Source organism: Squalius cephalus (genome assembly GCF_949319135.1).
Source record: "Squalius cephalus genome assembly, chromosome: 2".
Taxonomy (NCBI): Eukaryota; Metazoa; Chordata; class Actinopteri; order Cypriniformes; family Leuciscidae; genus Squalius; species Squalius cephalus.
Window position 1 is genome coordinate 5,645,183 of NC_137123.1, and position 23,194 is coordinate 5,668,376.

The window sequence follows — 23,194 nt, forward strand, 5'->3', positions numbered from 1 at the left end:
ACTTGTGTTTTCTCGAGCTGATATGGGGGCGTTCACAGGTTTGCTTGGATTGCCTCAGTAATTTGCGTTTGAATAGCACGCGCTCTCCGTGGGCGGAGTCACATTACATTTGAATTAGCTCTAATGAGATCGACTGGAATCGCTCTCTTTTAATACAGATTTCACAAGATGAGAATATTTGTTTTTTATATAAATTACCTCATTTAAAGGAATAGAATTCAAGCTTCATGCCTGTGTGTCTGTATGCCTGTTTGACCGAGTATTCGCTGAGTTACAGTTCATTTTTGGACGCGTTTCAGAATGGTCTTCACTGACAGAGAGAAGGCAGAACTCGCATCACGTTTATTTTTCTTTATTTGGCAAAAAGCACAACACTTTGTTTTTATTGTGAGTATACACAAAAATAATACACATTTAACAGAATCGATTGATGTATGAAACTTGCTTGTAATATCAAAGTCCACAGAGCAAAATTAATTTCTTTTGAACTGAACTGAAAAAAAGCAAGCTGGTATCGCCGGCGATACCGTTGACCCCAGGGGGTTAACCCTTGCTGTAAAAAAAGGCCAAATTCTGACAATATCATACCATTTTCCATTAAACCAGTAATATACCGTAGAAATCAAAAATAGATTACAGGAATATACTGTAAATCAAAAGTGCTCAAAGTCGACACTCAGAGGCTGTTTTCACAATCACACCCTATGCCCTCATTCACTATTCCCTACATTAGTTCACTAATATAGTCCCCTTGATTGAGTGAATGAAAAGAAGTGAGTGAATTGAGACACTGATGAACACCTGATAAGCAGAATCACTGAAGGACAGAGAAACAAGAACAGAAAAAAAAGAGAAACACAAAAACTACAACTGACTTCCAGCCACAGAGATTTCTTTCATACATGTACAAAAGTTCTTGTTGAGAATTAACAGAGATTTAGTTAATAATAAAGTTTGTTGTCACCATGATGGAGATCAGTATTTGCTTTAGTTGGTCTCTTGTACCTTGACTTCTTACCATTCATCTCTCTTTGACTGCTTTAACAGTGAGTTTATAAAACACATTTGTTATGGCAAGAAAAAGTCAAGAGGAACTTGATCAGGTGTTTTGGGGATTTTGTGATGATATCACAATCATCCTGGACCTGTCTGATTCTCTGATCTTTCCTTTGTATATTATTTGAATTAATGGGTATTATTATTTTGCATATATCCGTGAATCTACAACATGAAATCAATATTTCTGTTACCAGGTTTACTGAAGAATATTATAATCATGGAGTGCATTAAAACATTTTTAACTCCTGCTTGACTCAGACACACACAGACATCAACAATCAGCACATGAATCTCAACAATGGTGACAATCAAAAGTTTAAAGGTATAGTGGAGGATCTTTCCGAATTTTAGATAAGACCCGCCCTCTCCACTTTTTGAAAATTTTGATTGATTCACCAGAATGATTGACAATTAGGAGGACCAATAGAATAGGTGATCCACCCGGAAGTAAAAAATCCTCCGCTATACCTTTAATGTTGCAATGCATGCTGGGTTCTAGGATAATATAAAACTCCCAGCATGCACTGCTGCATGAATAAAAAAAAAAAAAAAAAAAAATATATATATATATATATATATATATATATATATATATATATTGCCACCATTGTTGAGATGCATGTGCTAAACTGGGATATATCTCTGTTTCTTTTGTATATGCATGATGTGTTAAAAAAATGAGTCATTGTAATGTATTGCCGTGATTTCACAGTGGTGCTAATGTAACACTTTTGATTGAGAATTAAACTCTGAACGAGTGAGAATGAATTCCTTAGTGAATGAACAGGCAACATGATGATTTTATCATCATAATCATTATAACCGCAATCATTCACTAACTCTGTGTGTGCACAAGTGTGACTTGCACAAAAACATAACTCAAGCAGCAAAAGATACACTAATGTTCTAGCATCAGCATCCCAACTAAAGCAAGCACTGATCTCTATAATGGTGACTTCAAACCAAACATTTTCAATTAAACATCTCAATAACAACTTCTGTAGATGTATGACAGAAATAAAGCCATACTGGTTAATAATAAGTGTAATAATGTGTAATGGCTGGAAGTCAGTTGTAGTTCTTGTGTTTCTTTATTTTCTGTTTGTGTGTTCCTCTTTCCTTCAGTGATTCTGCTTGTTAACAGCAGGTGTTCATCACTAATGCTCAACAATCACTTACATATTCTCTTAATTATCTCACTGCAACACTGTCTCAATGTTACTTTTTACTCTTTGTAGTGTGGATTTTCCTGTGGTGTTGAAAGGGTTAACAGTATAAGATAAAAAGACACACCCACAAAATGTAGGTTAACAGTAATAAACTGTAAGTTATAAAACAGGTATATACTGTAGGGATGGGCGATATATCGCACGATATTGTTATGCGCATCTCGTCAGTAAAGCCGGTTCCCTTGATTAGTAGTAAATCACCATCACCTGCTTTCAGATGGAGCGGTGTTAAATTAACACTCCTGGGGCTGGGAGTGTATATGAGTCCACACTCAAGAGTGTTAATGAGATAATTAAGTGATTAATTAAGTGACTATTGAGCATTATTGAAAATATCTGATGTTAACAAGCAGAATCACTGAAGGAGAAAATCACAAATTGTAAGTTACCATTAAGGTGATGGGTGTTTGCTTTAGTTGGGCTCTTGACCATTATATGTTTACTTTAATTTTTACTATTGTTTGTCTGCTGTTATTAATTTATAACAGTTAAATGATCAAAGTAAAATGTGATCTGATAGTGTTGGTTATGTTTTGACATAATCATGCTGTAATTTAAAAAAGGAAACCTATTGAGTTAGTTGGGTTAACATGTTAGCAGCAGTTTTGTGATTCTTCAGCCTATGATTATAAGTACTTTACTTATAATTCAAAATATTTAATAAACATTGTTCTGATCAATAGATGTTCAGATTACTTCATTTAAAACACAGACATTAATAATCAGCCTGAGAATCTCAACAATGGTGACAATAATAAAGCATGTTGCAGTGGCTGCCACCAATCACAACTCATTAATGGATCCCATCATCATGCATTGCGGTATGAATAAATTATGAATTGTCTATGTAATTTACTTTTCCTAATTGAATATTCTGCTCGTCACCATTGTTGAGATGCATAGACTGAATCTTGACATCTGTGTGTGCCTAAAAGAGTGTTTTTTTTTTTAAACAACTTTTAAGAAATCCTTTATATTATATCAAATATTCTGGGCATTTTTGCAGATTCACAGTTATGCTGTAACCAACAACATAAATCAAAGTCAGAAAGAAGGATCTTAATGAGTTCAGTAATCAAGTTCAAATGATGAATGTTATAATATAACTAGCATCATCAGACAACTTTTTTCTTTGTTCAACTGGCAGTTACAATTTAGATACAACAACCAAACAAAATCTAAAGTAAACATATAATGGTCAAGAGCCCGACTAAAGCAAACACCCATCACCACAATGGTAACTTACAATTTGTGATTTTCTCCTTCAGTGATTCTGCTTGTTAACATCAGGTGTCTTCAATAATGTTCAATCATCACTAAATTAATCACTTAATTATCTCATTAACTTAAACACTCTTGAGTGTGGACTCATACACTCCCAGGAGTGTTAATTTAACACTGGAGTTTTTGCTGTGTACAAAGAGCCGTAGTTAACTGACAAGCTGAGCCATATCGCATTAATTATTGCTGGCGATACGTCCGCGATATTAATGTGAAATGGCTCAGCTTGTCAGTTAATTACTGCTCTTTGTAGTAAATGCCGCTCCATCTGAAAGCAGGTGATGGCGATTTATTACTAATCAAGGAGCCGGCTTTACTGATGAGATGCGCATAACAATATCGTGCGATATATCGCCCATCCCTAATATACTGGCAACACTGTTACCAGTAGTTTGGTCTTTGGTGTTTTATGCCCCCAACGGCGCCTTCCAGGCAGCGAGGGGATGGGTAGGTTTAAGGTTGAGGGTAGGGTTAGCTGCCTCTAAGGAGCCATTGGGGGCATAAAACACCATCGAGCCAGTAGTTTACTCTAAAATCTTGTTTTTTGGGTCACCATTGTGCTGAAGAGTAGAGGCTGTGCTTCAGTCCAGGAGAAAATCTAAAAACATTGATGATTTGCTGCATGTTGCTTTATTTAACAGACGGTGACTCTGTAGTTGCTGGTCCAGTGGAAATCTTTTTATGTTCAATAGTTTTTTAGTAATTTCAAATGATAGAAGTTCACAGTATTACTTTGCTCACGTTATTAATGCATTATAAATTTTAGTTAAAACATTTAAATGAAATTAGGTCAATTTAAGGCAGTAGGTTTCTGCAAGTGAAATTAGTTAACTCGAGTTTTAGTGCATTTTTACAGTAACATACTGTAGATTACAGTAAAGAACTGTACAATTAACAGTATATTACTGGCAACAGTGTTGCCAGTATTTTACTGTAAAAAAACCTGTTAAGGTCTAACAGTGTATAACAATAATATCTTAGTCAAAACCTAAAGTAATCTTGACAAACTAAATAGCATTTGAAAGTGTTCAGACTGTAGTTTTCATATTTGGCGACTGATTTTCAAAAGATGTGGTGCCGAATTATAACACACACTCTGATTCTTTCCGTATGTTTTTATATGTATTTTAGAGATTGAATTCAAATTAAATCAAATATTAACATTACTACCTAGACTACTTCTGAATAGGATGTCTACTTCATAAATATATATTTTTTAAAGTATGGAAATATATAATGGTTAAGATCACTCAATCCATATATGGAAATCGAAGAGTCCTTATATGGTCACCAGAGGAGTCTGGATGCAGAGGTGGAGAATCCAGGGGTCAGAAAGTAAAAGTCCTGCCATATATTTATTCCACCCATGAACTCACACAGCAAAAACTCCAGTGTTAAATGAATTCTCCTGTGAGTTTATTTGGCTCCAGACTCAAGAGTGTTAAAGTTAATGAGCTAATTAAGTGATTGTTTGAGTGATAATTGACCATTATTGAAGACACCTGATGTTAACAAGCAGAATCACTGAAGGAGAAAAATCTCTTTTTTAAGTTGCCATTATGGTGATCAGTGTTGGCTTTAGTTGGGCTCTTGAGCTAATGACTATAGATTTTGTTTGGCTGTTGTATCTGGGTTATAACTCTCAGATGAACAAAGAGAAACATTGATCAGGTGGTGTTGGTTATGTTTTAACATAATCATAATTTGACCTGAATCACAAAACTCATTTAGAGAGTTAAGTTTACCTTGTTGATTACAGCTGCCTGTGATTCTAATATTATTCCATGTTAATCATTTTCAATGTAATCAGAAAGATTTCTTGAAAGTTGTTCTGATCAAAAGACTTTGAAAATATATTTTATTTGGACACACTGACACCAAGAATCAGCCTGTGATTCTCAACAATGGTGACAATAATAAAGCATGTTGCAGTGCATTCTGGGTGCCACCAATCAAAACTCATCCATGGCTCCCATCATGCATTGCGGTATGAATAAATTATGATCTGAATTGTCTTGTTTTCCTAATTGAATATTCTTTTTGTCACCATTGTTGAGATTCATACACTGAATCTTGATGTCTGTGTGTGCCTTAAAGAAAGATTTTCTTTTTCTTTATCAGAACAACTTTTAAGAAATAATTTGAATTATATTGAAAAATCTGGATCTTATTCTGTAGAATCACTGTGATGTTGTAATGACCAATATACATTTAAGTCAGAGATTAGGCTCTAAATGAGTTCAGTGATTCAGATCAAATTATGATTATGTTCAAATATAACCAACACCACCTGATCAACTTTTCTTTTTGTTCATCTGGCTGTAATAACTCAGATCAACAGCCAAACAAAATCTAAAAATAATCATTTGAAGGTCAACTGCCCAACTAAATCGAACACTGATCTCCATAATGGTGACTAAAATTGTGCTTTTTCTCCTTCAGTAATTCTGCTTGTTAACATCAGGTGTCTTCAATAATGGTCAATCATCACTCAATCAATCACTAAATTAGCTCATTAACTTTAACACTCTTGAGTCTGGAGCCATATAAACTCACAGGAGAGTTCATTTAACACTGGAGTTTTTGCTGTGTGAGTTCATGGGTGGAATAAATATATGGCAGGACTTTTACTTTCTGACCCCTGGACTCTCCACCTCTGCTTGACAAAGAGTTGACTTGACTTGATTTGACTTGACCCTTACAACAGAATGACTTGGCTTGACTTTGACTTGCAATGTTAAGACTTGGACTTGACTTCAGACTTGCATGTAGTGACTTACTCCCACCTCTGCATTTTGCTGACTCTCTTGTTCGATCTCGTTCATCAAAATGAATGAATCTTTTTTCGAGTCATTTCGTTCATTTAAGGCAAGGGGCTTTAAATAATACTTTTAACTGGCAAATTCCCCGAACACATCCACCTACGCAATCTTGATCATATTCTGAATTAAGAAATCATTATAATGCAGTCAAAAATAATTTACAGGGAACATAAATAAGAGTCTAAGAGTCTTTTGTTCATTTGTCACGTTCATGAACATAATTCGCATGCGCTGGTCTTAAGTAAGATGATGTTCTAACCTGTGTAGTAGTAGCCTACTGATAAATAGTAATACGTAATTATTGATGAATAAGTAATTATTTACATAAATGTGATGCTTTCCTAGTTTCTCTCTACATACATGCAATATAGTTAATTTTACATCATTTTAAATCACATGATTTTAAACCTAAATGTGATGGATTTAATGCGTGTATACAGAACATTTTAAAATAAAGCCATTTTTATTTTATTCTGGTCATATTTGCTGTTGAGTGAAAGCAAAAATGAGTCAAGTAATTGTCTCTGTAATTTTAATCATAGAGGTAGGCCTACAATAGACTACAATACGGTCAAGTCAAGTCAAGTCAAGTTTATTTATATAGCGCTTTTCACAACATAGGTTGTATCAAAGCAGCTTCACAGTAATAAATTAAAATAATACATCAATGTTTGTTTCTAGTGGAACGTCCACGTTTGGTAATGCTGATCAATCGTATCATTGATTGATTAATTAAATTAAATATCCCCAAATATCCCCAACTGAGCAAGCCAAAGGCAACAGTGGCAAGGAACCGAAAAACTCCATCAGGTGACCTAATGGAGAAAAAAAAACCTTGGGAGAACCCAGGCTCAGTCGGGGCCAGTTCTCCTCTGGCGTTTATGAACTAGAGGTCAGATTTACCTGTGAGATTAAAAGAATTATATGAATGCCTGGCTGAAGAGATGCGTCTTTAATCTAGTTTTAAACTGGGAGAGCGAGTCTAAGCAACGAACAGTATCAGGAAGTCTATTCCAGAGTTTTGGAGCTAAATGTGAAAATGCTCTCCCTCCTTTGGTGGATCTGGATATCCTAGGTATGACCAAAAGCCTTGAATTTAGTGATCTTAAAGAGCGCGATGGATTATAGGGCGATAGAAGATCCGTTAAATAAACTGGAGCTAAGCCGTTTAGGGCTTTATAAGTCAGTAGCAATACCTTGTAATTAATACGGAACTTTATAGGTAACCAATGTAGTGATGATAAAATTGGTGTTATATGATCATATTTTCTTGATCTAGTTAGAACTCTTGCGGCGGCATTTTGGACTAAATGTATCTTGTTTATTGAGGTTGCAGGACAACCGGCTAATAAAGCATTACAGTAATCTAGTCTCGAGGTCATGAATGCATGAACTAACTTTTCTGCATCAGAAACAGATAGCATATTACGTAGCTTAGCAATGTTTCTAAGGTGGAAAAAGGCTGTTCTTGTAACATATGAAATATGATTTTCAAAAGACAGGTTGCAGTCTAATATAACACCCAGGTCTTTTACTGTAGAGGATGAAGCAACAGGACATCCTACTATGTTAAAGTTGTATTGTGAGAGGATTTGTGGGTGGTTTTTTGAACCGATGATTAGTACCTCTGTCTTGTCTGGATTTAACAAAAGAAAATTGCGCGTCATCCAATCTTTTATATCTTTAACACAATCTGTCAATTTGGATAATTTAGCGTTTTCATCTGGCCGTGATGAAATATAGATTTGAGTGTCATCAGCATAACAATGGAAACTAATTCCATGTTTCCTTATAATATTTCCAAGTGGCAGCATATATATTGAGAATAATAGAGGGCCTAACACAGATCCCTGCGGCACTCCATAGTTTACTGGAGTTATGATCGATTTTTCTCCATTTAAATAAACAAAATGGTAGCGGTCAGATAAATACGATCTAAACCAGCTTAATGCTTGTCCTTGAACACCAGTATAATTTTGTAGTCGATCTAAGAGTATTGTATGATCTATAGTATCGAACGCAGCACTAAGATCAAGTAAAACTAGTATTGAGATACAGCCTTGGTCAGAAGCTAAAAGTAAATCATTTGTGATTTTAACGAGCGCAGTTTCAGTGCTATGGTGCGGCCTAAATCCAGACTGAAACTTTTCATAGGTGTCATTTTGCAAGAAAGAGCCCAGTTGAGCGGACACAACTTTTTCTAGTATTTTAGACATAAAAGGTAGATTTGAAATGGGTCTATAATTTGCTATATTATGTGGATCTAATTGTGGTTTCTTAATGAGAGGTTTTATAACTGCCAGTTTAAATGTTCTTGGAACATGACCTAAAGATAAAGACGAGTTAATAATATTGAGGAGAGGCTCTTCCACTATAGGTAACACTTCTTTCAATAGTTTAGTTGGTATAGAATCTAGTAAACATGTTGTTGTTTTAGGATGAAGTGATAAGTTTATTTAACCCTTTTTGTTCTATAGTTGTAAAGCACTGTAATTGTTCTTGCGGGGTGATAATTGAGGCTGAATTATAAGGCGCGATTGAGGATTGAACATTTACAATTGTGGTTCTGATGTTTTCTATTTTCTCAGTGAAGAACTTCATGAAATCATTACTACTAAACTGTAACGGAATATTTTGTTCAGATGACGCTTGTTTATTTGTTAGTCTAGCCACAGTGTTAAAAAAGAACCTAGGATTGTTTTGGTTGTTTTCTATTAGTTTGCGGAGATGCTCAGCCCTGGCCTCTTTTAGGGCCTTTTTATAACGTGACATACTGTCTTTCCACGCGATTCTAAAGACCTCTAAGTTAGTTTTTTTTCCATTTACACTCTAAATTACGGGTTTCTCTCTTTAGAACATGCGTAGTATTGTTGTACCATGGTGCTTTACTTTTCTCTCTGACCTTTTTTAATCTAATGGGTGAAACAATATCCAATGTTCCAGAGAGAATGGTGCTCATAGTGCTAGTTAATTCCTCAAGTTCATCTGTTTGTTTGGGTTCACTGAGCAGCTGAGACAGATCAGGTAAGCTATTTGAAAAATGATCTATGGTGGATGGAAGAATTCGTCTGCCTAATCGATAACGCGGTGCAGCATGATATTCTACAGGAGTACGTAATATGCAAGTTACCATATAATGGTCAGTGACATCATCACTTTGTGGAATGATATCTATATCGGTTGGATCGGTTCCATGTGATATAATTATATCGAGTGTATGATTAAAACGATGAGTTGGTCCGGTAACGTTTTGCTTGACCCCAAAGGAGTTTAATAAATCTGTAAACGCAGCCCCTAGCACATCATTTGAATTATCTCAGTGGATATTAATGTCTCCAACAATTAATGCTTTATCGAAATTAACTAATAGGTCTGAGAGAAAATCTGCAAACTCTTTTAGGAAATCAGCCTAAGGCCCAGGCGGTCTATATACGGTAGCCAAGGCTAGAGATAATAGGGATGTTTTTCGAACATCTAAGAGCGTAACATTTAGTACAAGTACTTCAAACGAAATAAACTTATAGCCCGTTTTCTGAGTAACATTGAGAATATCTCTATAGATTGTTGCAACACCGCCGCCACGACCAATCAGACGGGGCTCGTGCTTATAGGAGTATCCTGATGGAGTAGACTCATTTAGACCGAAATAATCATTTGGTTTAAGCCAGGTTTCAGTAAGGCAAAGTACATCGAAGCTATTATCTGTGACTATTTCATTTACAATAACTGCCTTACTTACAATAACAATTCGATTTTTTTCTAGATCCTGCATTAGATTTATTATTTGATCTCACTAAACGAGGAATAGACACAGTTTCTATGCAATGTTCAACACTATTTATATCAGTTAAATTGGTGCAGCAGAGACTATGATTTGGACTTTTGGTTACTAGTCAAAAGGTATTTAACATTTTGGAGATGTTATCCGACATAAGATCCGATCCGAATCTGCTTGGGTGTAAGCCATCAGCACGGTAGAGCCTAGGACGCTCCCAAAACAGATTCCAATTATTTACAAAGAGCAGTATCTGCTCATTGCACCATGACATTAACCATTCATTTAGCGCGAATAATCTACTAAACTTTTCATGACCTAGTCGGTACGTGGGAAGCGGTCCTGACACAATGATCGTTATTTCAGGCGATGTGCTGCGTACCGTATCGATCAGATTCCTGAAGTCTTTCTTCAGAACTTCCGTCTGGCGCAGCCTGATGTCATTCACTCCCGCGTGCAAGACCACAGTTCCGACGCGTTCGTTCAGAATCTCGGGAACGCAAGCAGCGATTTCAGAAACACGAGCACCAGGAAAGAAGTGACTATGCACCTTACTTTTATTTAACGTAGCGTGTACGTTACGAACGATGGAATCGCCGATGATCACAGCATCGTGTTCTGTTTCGCGAAGAGGGGAGAAGCGGTTTTGTGTGGATATTTCGAAAACCGAGAGGGTCGGAGAGAGTTTTCTTGGTCTAGACCTGACTCGCGTCTTCCGCTGCGGAAATATCCAGGCTTCGTGGTGGCGTGTTGGAGCCGGAGTGAACGAGACCATGGCTGATCGCGACCTCGACGCTCGGGACCGATGTTGAGAAACGCCACGGAGTAGACGAGGTCGGAGTCAGCGGGTTAGTAACGTTAATCTCTGATTTGTGTGCATCGGCGCGTGATGTTTCAAGAGCCAAACGCCGGTCTATCAGCTCGGCTTTTCTCACTAAAAAGTCGTGGATCTGGTTCTCAACAGCTTCCAGCTCAGACTGCAGTGCGTGCAGCTCAAATGTGTCCTCACCTGCACCAAAAGGTAGACTACTTACATCTGATATATTCGCCATTTTAACAGATGGACAGTACGTTAAGTTAGCAACGACGCTACCAGTGATGCTATCAATATTAATACTAATTTATGGCCGAAGTTTTGGATATAATCCGTCTTTTTAGTGGTACGGGTGTAGAGTAGACGCACGATAGGCGAAAAAATGTTTGTTTGTAAATGAGTGCGGAGAAGACGCGTTCATCCGTGATCCACGGACGTAACCTATAAGAGTATCCAGCGTTGGATCACAAGGCTTGAGACGCGTCTGCTCAACAGTCCGCGTTGTAACTATGAGGTGAGGAAAAGTAGAAAATGTTTGTTGTAAGTGAGTTTAAAGAGAAATCAAGAATTATAAATCAATCGATGGAGCTCCAAAGACAACAACGCGTTCAGACGCGACGCATGCGCATTCGAAATCGGTCTGTAAACAACTTACAGTTTTTCTCAGTCGCTTTGGTGCATTTCTCACATCACTATTTATTTACATTTGCACAACAGTTAGTTCAACCTCCACAACATTTAGTCATTTGTGCACATCATAGTAGCAGTTTCTCATTCCTTCCAACAAATTGCAGATGCTTTTGGACATGCATCGATTGCTTTCATACAACTCTCTGCTGTTTTATAACATTATCATTTGCTTATGTCATGTCAGTCAAAATTAACTATACTTGTGAATGCTGAATAGTCATTCCATATAAAACTAATAGTCCTCATTTCATTGCTTGAGTCATTACATACAAAAATGTTGAACTAGTTGTCAAAATCTGTCAAGCAAATTTTACACATTTTTTAAAATCTTTTTTTTTTTCTGAAAATGTCTCCTAAATAAAACAATTTCTCTCAGGTGAATCTCAGCTTTCACTGATGAGGAACGTCTGGATGTATGAATGATTACAGTATGTTGGATGTTCAGTTCCAATATTTACTGCAATATTGTTTACAGTTGTGCACAGCTCTACCCAAAGGGAGTTTATGTTTGTTGTAAATAAGGGTGTATTTTTTCTTTTGCACAATGCTGTGAACAAATTAGAATTGCAAAGAGCATATGCAGTAAAAATGTGAAACATACATATTCAGTGTCTTGTACTCAGTTACCTCACTAAATACAGTAATGTGTAACTTTACTGTATTTTTCAAATGGCTGTGCAAATAGTATATAGTGCTGTCTTGAGCATTTTCAGGTTGTGTCATCAAGATCTGACTTTTTTGCATTGGAAAACATTTACAGAGTAAACTGTCATAATGAAAACATGACAAAGCCATTTGACTATCTTGTTCATAAACAATGGTGTCAGGACTTTTCATCTTGATGACACTGACACTTTCATTGACATGAATACTTGCTTTTGAGGAATGAGCTATCCATTTTGAGCAAGTGACATGCTTTTGCAGGTTATCAACTAGGTTTTGCAGTTTGTACTAATTGTTTTGAGAACTGCATTAACTGTTGTGCAAATGTAAATAGTGATGTGAGAAATGCACCAAAGCGACTGAGAAAAACTGTAAAACTGGTAGTAGGCTACACATTCGCAAACGCAAAAACGCAAAAATAATAACAGCATCAAGAAACTAAATCTTGTCAGAAAAAAAAGTGCTTAATGATATTTTGCCAAGTAATAGTTCCTTCTTTAATGGCTATACAATTTTTCCATAGTGCTCTGTACATAAGGTTCCTTAAAATACGAAATCGTCCCATTCTAGTCAGTCAATAATGGACGCGATTTGTCCTGTATTTTTCATTAGGCCCACACATAGTTGAATAAAAACATAAGGATTTTACAGTATGGATAATACTAATAGCAAATATAAAAATATCAATTTCACAATAGTAGAGAAGCATGAAACTTCTTGCATGATTGCATTTTAGCGTCTTTGTTTCTATAGCGACGGAGTTTTATGTACAGTAGCCTACATCATGCCATGATGTACATAAAAAAAAAAAAAAAACCTGAATTTAAGTTTAATATACAAACTGATCACAGCAGTCAGATCACGCAGTTGTCACTCAAGTGATCATTTATATTTAACTTAAATTCAGGTTTTTATTTTATTTTTTATTTGTACAGACCAAAACGCACCACTGCGCATGCGCGTCCAGTACGTATTGGATCATCCAACTACGTCATCGTGCTACAGGCTGCAGCGAGGGGTGTCTCGAAAAGTTTGGTACTGCGCTAAAAAAACTTGATGGAAATATTTTTGAGACATCAACCTAAAATTTGTCACAGAACTTGTTCAGATATTTAGCTTTGATTTTCTTGAAGTTTTAGAGTTGAACATGTTTTGTAAAATATATATTTTATATAAAATTTAAAAATATATATTTTACATTTTTATAAACTTCTATGACGTTTTTGTAAACTTTAATTTTACAAGGTTTTTAAAGGCACCTATTATGCAAAATTCACTTTTACATAGTGTTTGAACATAAATGTGTCGACAGTGTGTGTACACAACCACCCTATAATAATAAACATCCACCCACTCCTCTATTTGAATCCCCATAAATCATAAGCAGTGTCTCAGAACTAGCTGTATGCTTTCTCACGCACCCCTGCAAAACTGTGGAGCCAGGTTTTTATTTTTTTTATTTTATTTATTTATTTATTCGGGACAGTGCACATTAATGGACAATCAAACATTTCTGTAGACTGTAAATGAGCCAGGTTATAGCATAAATGCTAATTTTCACCTGTAGTCCCGAGGCAGGAAAATAACATTATACAAGATAATACAACATAAAAGAATGTACAATATCAGTACAATATCAAGCACAAAACACATTAGCACACAATCAGGCAGATTACATTATATCAATACAATTATTTAAAATGAGTACATAATTGTGAAATTTTAAGAAATTGTTTTAGATGCTTTTTGAATGTGCAGTAAGTGGGACATTCTCTAGTAATTGTTGGAATGCTATTCCAAAAATGACCCCCTTTGACAGATAAAACAGTTTGACCAAAGTTAGTTTTTCTATGTGGGATTTCTATATCTCCTCTAAATGAAGCTCTGGTACAACGACCTCTGTCAGACCTTGGTTTGATAAATAGAGAGAGTGAAGGTGGGGCTAATCCATGAAAAACTTTATAAATTAAACAGCTATATTTAAAATTAATAAAATTTTCAAAATTGAGCAAATTATATTTTTCTAAAATATTACACTGATGGTATGACAGAGGTTTTTGATCAAGTATTTTTATAGATTTTTTAAATAACTTTTCTATGGGTTTTAAAATAGTGTTTCCAGTAAGTGACCAGGTAGTGATGCAATAATCTATGTGCGAAAATATCATTGAATGTAAGAACATTTTAGCGGAATTAATTGTCATTGATGGTCTAATTTGTTTAAAATTATGTAGATTGAATTTAATTCTGTTCGCTGTAAGTTTAATGTGTTTTTTAAATGAAAGTGTTGAGTCCAGTGTTACCCCGAGGTACTTGAACTCCTCTACAATATCCAGTTCCACTTCCCCCAGGAACACATTGGACCGCTCTAGTTTTATGGGTTTTTTTGTAAAGAACATAGCAACAGTTTTCTTTTTGTTCAATAGTAGGCAAGATTTAAGCAGCCATTGCTGTATATTCTCCAATGCTGATGTGAGGATGTATGATGCTTCCTGTGTGCTTTTAGCAGATGTAAAAATGACCGCATCATCAGCATACATTTGAAAATGGACTTTTTCACAAATGTTTGGCAGATCATTTATATAAACAGAGAACAATACTGGTCCCAAAATTGAACCTTGTGGGACCCCTGCTGAACATTCAAGGTGAGGTGACTTAGTGCTACCAACACTCACAGATTGTCTTCTGTTGGACAAGTAAGATTGAAACCAAACTAAAGCATCTTCTGCAAAGTTGAAGTGAGTCAGTTTAGACAGAAGGGCTCGATGATCTACAGTATCGAACGCCTTCTTTAAATCCAAAAAGACTGCACCAACACATGTGGTTTTATCAAGCAACGATTTCACTGTTTCTATAAAGACACAGTTTGCCGTCTCAGTGGAGTGATTTTTACGAAACCCAAATTGCATGGGATGCAGAAGAGAAGGACCACGGCTGAGATGGTTATTCAGCAGCTTGGCGATCCACTTTTCTGCAACCTTAGATACGACAGGGAGGATGCTGATGGGGCGATAATTTGAAATATTTGTTTTGTCGCCTGATTTAAAAATTGGTGAGACTATGGCCACCTTCCATCCTGATGGAACAACTGCCATTTTAATTGATAGATTGATCAAATGTGTTATTGGGCACACTAGCGCATCCCTGTGTAATTTTAAAAAATGTGTATCAAGGCCATATGCATCTTTGGTCTTTGAGGGTTTCATAGACTTAATAATGTTAGATACTTCCACATCAGTTATCTGCTCTAACCTAAAAACCGGCTGTCCAGGATCAATAGGCTTACGAGCTATCTCTGAGGAACTAAACATTTGTGTTATTTCATTGACTGAATTAATAAAGAAATTATTGAATTCAGTTGCTAATTCTTTTGGATTATTTATAAGCTTGCTGTTAACTTTTATTTCCAATCTATCATTATCTATTTTATTTTGCTTTCCAGTTAGTTTATTAATATTTTGCCATATTAGTTTACCATTGCCATTAGCACTTTTAATAACATCCATGAAGAAATTTGCCTTGGCTTTACGTAAGGTATGAGTTGTTTTATTTCTCATTGAAGTAAATCTTTGCCTATCAGTAGTAAGACCAGATTTTAAGAACACTTTAAGTAATATGTCTCTTTCTTTAATAAGTATTTTGCATTGATTATTGAGCCAGGGTAAATGATTTCCCTTTTTTTTACCTTTTCCTCTTTTTATAAAAGGTTCCATAACATCCGCAATTTTAGCATTAAGCATCTGGGAATTGTTTTCAATATCATTGTCAGAAAACAATTCAGACCAATTTACTTCATTTAGAAGAATATTAAGATTTTGATGCAGATGTTTTGGGATAAAATTAAAATGGTTATTACATTTAAATGAGTTAAATCACTTTTTACTTAATTTTCGAGAGACAAATACAATATTATGGTCAGAAAGCCCGGTAATGAGGTTGTATGTTTTACCAATCCTCTCAGCATGGTTTGTAAATAACAGATCTATTAGAGTTTCTGAGTGGCTTGTTATTCTGGTTGGTGTTTTTATCATTTGTGTTAAATTAAAATAGTCAGTAATTTGTTTAAGAGTTGTTCGTTCCCTCTTTACAGTCCAGTTAATATTAAAATCACCCATTAAAATAATTTCCTTGGTTTTATCACAGTGATTGAGGACAAGTTTAAGTTGTTCATAAAAATCATTTTTCGCTGTGGGCTTTCTATATATACACACTATAACAAAAGACATTGTTGCAGAAAGTGATATGTCAACACCTACACATTCCAATACAACTTCATTTGGCCATTCAATCATTGTGCATTTCAGAGTATTTCTAACATACATTATTACTCCCCCACCCCTCCCGTTTTTTCTGTCCTTTCTAAATACATTATACCCGGGCATATTTACAATAGCCTCAGGGGAAGAATGGGTTAACCACGTCTCTGAAAGTCCTAAAAAGTCAATATTGGAACTGCACAGCAGATGTTCCAGTTGTTCACGTTTTGGTTTCATACTGCGTATATTCAAGTGTCCGCCGAATAGTCCCTTTACTTTCGATAACGGATCCCAAACTACCTTTGCCTGATTTAATGTGCGAAAAATTTTATTAGTTCTGTGACGTTTGAAGACTGGATTCCTAATTTGTTTTGTTGGAGGAGTCTGTTTATTAACATTGCAAGAGTCAGCGACAGTTGTTTGTGTTAGCAAAGTCACATGCTCACCAGTGCACGCTCCCGCGTCCAACCTGTAGAGCTGCCTCTCCGGTGATTGCGCTGCCACTCGCACGATTCCCGCCGCGCCCACGGAGTTTCCCAGCCCAACAGAACACTCCACACACGGCGAAACAGCCCGTCCAAGGCCGCCCACTTCCCCGCACACCGCACCACCAGCCAACGACACACCCGCGCCAAACCAGGAAGAAGCACCGGCAGGGCCATGAGCGCCCAACAGCCCAAGGCATGGGAGCTCCACAGGCCTCAGCCCAGAAGTCGGGAACCCCACAGGGCCCACAGCCCCCAAAGGTGGGTCAAACAGGCGATTTGACAGTGACCAGGTGGTAGTACATTGATGGCCACTATGTGTTGGCTATGTTATTTCTTCTGTAGTTTCAATGGTGTTGATCAGTGGCATTGGGCCTGGGTTAACTTCAATGTCTCCAGCCAGAAGTAGCACAATCACCAATTGAGTAGCACTCACGTTAATGTTGTTTGATTGAGATCTCGCACACGCCTTAGATGAAGTTTTAGGATGAACATTTTTGAAGAATTTGGAATATAGAAGATGATAGCTCTTGCCGTTTTGCGTGTACATGCAATTTAGGTTCTCTTGCAGACCGAGGTGCTTGACAGACACAATTAAAAGTGTAACAATATACAAAATTGTTATCCAGTTCTGTAAAAAGCGTTCAGATGGCTGCATTAGATAGTCCGGAGATTTTAGAGAAGAGCGCACAGCTACTGCCAAACTGTGCTTGCTCCTAGCCGCCATCTTTTCCCGGCTATATTTCGGTCCCTCTGAAAGCCTATGGAGGAGTGAGACAAGAGGCAGTGTTGCACTGCACACTCAGACCCCACTCCGGGATGGGTCCCTGTCCTCCACCTCGCTGCCCCTCCACAGGTACGTCTATGGTCCCATTGGTCCTGCTGGTTCGGTCGCTGGGAGCCTGGCTAGAGCCGTCACGTTCCTTCGTTATCAAAACACTGATGGATCACATGCTGTAGAATCATAGGGCTACTACAATCATTAATGTAAAATGAATGACCCATATAATCAAAGATAAGACTCAATGAGAGCTCAGTGAATCAGACTACTACATTATGATTATGTCATCATCATCACATTACCAACATCACCTGATTCATTTTCTCTCTGATTTTCTTGCCATAACCAAAGTTACAGCAGCCAGAGAAAAACTAATGTTAGAAAGTCAAGGGTCAAGAGCCCAACTAAAGAAACACTGATCATGGTGATGATTTTAAAACTCTTTTTAATAAATCAATTGTTAATTCTCAATAAGATCTTCTGTAGACGTCTGACAGAAATAAAGTCAGTCTGGTTAGTAATAAGTGAAGCTGGTAATGCTGTTTGTGGAGTTGTTTAATCCTCCTCTGCTGAGATCTTCACAGATTTAATGTCTTCTTTTCTCTTCAGTTGATTTCATCTAAGGCTGTGGCTGAAGTCAGTTGTAGTTCTTGTGTTTCTGCTCGTCTCTTTTTTCTGTTCTTGTTGTTTCTCTAAATTTACATTCCCAGAATTCCCTGCGTGACACTTCACATTTGATGCTATTTCATTTAAATAAGTTTCTTCTTAGTTTTTGTATCAGTCATGTACATTTGTGGTTTATGTTACATCATATATTGTTTAATGAATGTTTATGGCATTATTTGGATGTGTTAAAACTGACACAACATGTGTTGTCCCTGAGCACACACACTACATGTGTTAAAACTGACACAACATGTGTTGTCCCTGAGCACATTCACTACATGTGTTAAAACTGACACAACATGTGTTGTCCCTGAGCACACTCACTACATGTGTTGAAACTGACTCAACATGTGTTGTCCCTGAGCACATTCACTACATGTGTTAAAACTGACTCAACATGTGTCATTTTTAACACATCTCTTTTTACAGTGCAGTGTTTCGTAAACAATTCTGCAGCTTTGAAAAGAATTATGAGTCAATCATTCAATGATTCATTTATAAATACAGCTAGTTGCTTTGTTACTGAATGTAAGGGTGACTCAATGACTCGCTCATTGAGAAGACAGTGACTTACCGGTTTTAGTGTAATATATTTTAAAGTATCACTTAGTTTTTCCGTCATTGCATATTGCTCTATTGAACATTTTTCATTGAAAATATTTTTTATTTCATAAAGTTATGCATAAAGGTAAAAAAAAGCACTTGGAAATAAATTTAGGGGGCAAATATTGTCCCTTAATGGAAAGGGTATGACTGAAGTCTAAGTGGAAGAGAGGGGGTACGCAGAAGGAGGTACACCACTGAAATCTTGCTGAATCCACAATCTTGCTGAAATTGCTGCTTAATAAAATAGTAATTTAAATAAAAGTTTTGCAGTTTATTATATTACTGTATTCATTTTGATTTCTGTCATTGCAGGTATAAATATAACACTGCTGGAAGGATGCAACGTAAGTTGAGTTTCTGAAATTGAAGTTGTAGAGACTCACAGCTCCTATCAATAATAGTCCAAACTGAAGCAGTGCAATAACATGTGCATTTTAGATATGTGTGTAATCTGAAATATGAATGTGCTTTTCTAATAATTGCTGATGGCTTATGGGGGCATTCAGTCCATATAAACTGTGAATACTGCATACAAAAGCCAATTGAAAGAATGAGTTTGTGGACTCGCTAATTAATTAATACTAGAAATTACTACAAATTCCCTTGTTATTTGAGGAGTAACATAAAGCTTACATAATAAAATGTTGGAAATACGTAACTGTCCGTCATTCATTTATTTGCCAAACCAGGGTTTTGGGTAAGCGGGTCCACAATAGCTTTGAAGCCTATACTCTCTGTCATCATCATTGTTCTGAATTCTCATTGTTTGCTGGCAATATAGGGGATTTAATGCGCAGAGAAAGCTGTCAACGAAGCTGTCCATTTCAACCACACATTCTCTTTACTTCTTTTAGAAACTTAAACTTTTATTCCAGTACTTCTGTTTGGATACAAACACTGTCCACTGTAGCGAGCAAAATACTGAAAAGCACCTTTAGAAAAGTATTTTCATTTCCACCAGTAGGTGGCGACAAATGTTTAAAAAAATATATGTCATTGAATCATTTTTTAACAAAATTTGTTAAAAAAACCCCTCTGTGTCTCATTTCAGAGGCACTCAGCATACCCGGTTAGAGTCATCACTCACACATCCTCAAATTCTGTCTTCTCAATTTCAGAGTCAGACTGAAAAGCTTCAAAATCTTCTAGAGCAGATCGAGAACATTACAGATCAAGAGCTTTCTTTGAATGTAAGTCTTCAAGAGAATTTATATATATATATATATATATATATATATATAAAAAAATTATATATATATATATATATATATATATATATATAAAATTATCAAATCAAATGTAATTGTCAGTTACATGATTGACATCGCAGGTCTGATTAATTGGCTTTCTTAATATTTACATTTACAGTATTTTTTTTTTCTGATCAATAAATTAGACTCCAGTGACCGATGTTTTGAATATGGTCCTCAACACTTCAGAAGAGATTTCAGAGTCTTCCTCATCAGCCAGCCCAGCTGAACTAGCCTCCAACGGAAACCATGTGTTAAAAACCAACGAGAAACTCATCTCTACATTGGTGAAGCCGACAGACACAAATGACAGAGTCAGTTTTACTCTTGCTGCTGTTGGTGAGTGGAGAAACTGTTATTATTGATGATGAAACTGAGCTTATATATGATATAGTTTATATAGAAAACACCCGCTTCAGCCACAGTCTTAGGGTCTTTTTACAAGACACCGTTTTCAACTAAAAACGTAAAACTTTTTATAAGTTTTGGCCATTCGTTTCCAGAACAACAAAGAGTCAGTTTGGGTGCCTGAAAATGCAAAGTTTTGAAAACTCAAAGGAAACACTTCTGAGTTATAAGCGTATCGTTGTCGTGTAAACGTAGGGGAGACCGGGGACAGTTGCAACACTTTTTGCATTTCTCTCAGTTACTCAGAGACTATTGGGACTAGATCAAGCAAATTTGTATATATTAAACTCTATGCCATTTAGAGATGATTATATATGACATATCGTTCACATTATTTATTTAAATGGAAGAAGCCAGATGTTGCAACTGACCCCAACCCAGGGGACATTTGCAACACACCCATGGGACGGTTGCAACATGTTAAAAATACCTTAAATTTCACTAATTAACTTTAGCTTTTTGTCTCAATGAGCATATATAATTCTGAAAATATGAACTGTTTTAGGCCTATAGTATTATTTATTTCTATAATAATATTTTTGTAATCTATTATTTATTTATTTAGTGATATTTATCAAATAACAGTTACTGAGTTTTGTTTGTTTATGTGTAGAACATAGGCCTACATATATTCAGTGTGCAGGTGTTACAGATGCTATTCAATCTCTCCATATTTCAGTGCCAGACAGGAAGAATTGAACAATTTTCAATGCAACAAACTTTTATTAAACATGCAATTTATAACTTGTTGCAACTGTCCCCAAACCTATCAGCCATGACAGACATCATACGCCTGCTAGACACACTGACTTTGACACATGCTAACCATGTCACTTAGAAGTCAACTAAACAATAATTCAAACTAAGTAAGTTGAAATGTTACTTTCATACCTCCAAAACAAGTTTTATTCAATAAATTCAGCAGCAGATGTTGAATATGTCTACTGTCTTCTTGTTGGGGGAGGGTCTAACTGTGCATGTGCAGTATGAGTGACATCACTCTAGCTTGTTTCTGACTGGAGAAAAATTACATGTTGCAACCATCCCCTGTTGCAACACTCCCCGGTCTCCCCTACCCTAAGATGAATCAACTAAAGATAAAAGAAGACATTACATCTCTCAAGATCTCAGCAGAAGAGGATTAAACAACTCCACAAACAGCATTACCAGCTTGACTTAATTTAACTCTGGGGATTTTGCTGTGTACAAAGTTAACTGATTAGTTCAAACTAGTGATTAAATTAAATAGTTATTTTATTTTAGTCTTTTTATTGTTTTGTTTTTTTGCACATTTGTGCAGATTGAAGCAACTTTAATAAAAAAATTAAAAAAAAACAAAAAAAAAAACATAACTGCTTATTTTCTAAATCAGAGGTTGAAGTCTTCATGGTTGGACCCAGTGTCACCTTAGATAAAATCCCTCGACTTGTCACAACAAATTGTTCTGTGGACATCGATCTCATTGGGATCGCCAATAACAACAATGAAACAAGTATGTGAGATGTGTTTTAATACAACATTTTAAATAAAACATTTCTAGAAGATATATCACTAAACCACATTTAACTAAAGGTTTTAATGTGTTGAATACAAGTTTCTTCTGTTTCTGTCACACAGGATCAGCTGCTGTGGCTTTCATGAGTTATAACACAATGGAGAATCTACTGAAGCCAGAATTCTTCAACACATCAACTGACACGATTAAAACCATGATGTCCACTGTGATCTCAGTTACTCTTCTCAAAACCACCAACACTAAACTCACCAAACCAGTCAACTTCACCTTCAAACACATCAGCGTGAGAGACTGAAATGTGTTTTTGTCCAACCTGAGAACTGATGAACATCTGAAAACATCTAATATTCAGTGTTATACTATTTTCTGCATGTTCTTTCTTCTTTTTGCAGGAGTTTGAGCCCGGCAGTTCTCTGTCCTGTGTGTACTGGAATATCAGCGAGTGGATTGTAGATGGTTGTTCTGTTTTAAAGACCAACAGAAGCTACACTGTGTGTTCCTGTGTTCATCTGTCCACATTCGCTGTCATCATGCAAACCAGTCGCCCATCAGAGGTACGAGAACATTTATAGTGAGCATTGAAGAACAGCACAGATTTGGCACTCATGTACTCTGACATGTTTCCTCAGAGCGACTCAGAGCTGGACGTGTTGAATTTGGTGTGTGTGATCGTGGGGCTGGTGTTCTTCAGTTTGGCCCTGTTGACCTTTGCCCTTTGTCAGTGGAGTCCTGGAGTGAATAATGTGGCTCGCATCAACCTCTGCGTGAGTCTTCTGTTGGCTCACCTTCTGTTCCTGCTCACACAACAGTTCCTGAGCCTCATACACCGTCATCAGGTGAGAATGATGAAGGAGCCCTACAGCTCAGCACAGTCTCACTGAGAATCATCATAA

General features: G+C 36.4%; 1 protein-coding gene across 1 annotated transcript in view; it reads left to right on the forward strand.

Moving 5' to 3' along the window:
- LOC307154794 (uncharacterized protein) overlaps window positions 1–23,194 on the forward strand; it is a 66,775-nt gene that overhangs the window by 38,511 nt on the left and 5,070 nt on the right. Inside the window, exons 16-22 of the mRNA XM_079864884.1 lie at window positions 19,440–19,471; window positions 20,246–20,317; window positions 20,524–20,716; window positions 22,158–22,277; window positions 22,403–22,584; window positions 22,694–22,855; window positions 22,931–23,137. Of these exons, the coding sequence (XP_079721010.1) occupies window positions 19,440–19,471; window positions 20,246–20,317; window positions 20,524–20,716; window positions 22,158–22,277; window positions 22,403–22,584; window positions 22,694–22,855; window positions 22,931–23,137 (968 nt within the window). The remainder of the gene's footprint in view (window positions 1–19,439; window positions 19,472–20,245; window positions 20,318–20,523; window positions 20,717–22,157; window positions 22,278–22,402; window positions 22,585–22,693; window positions 22,856–22,930; window positions 23,138–23,194) is intronic.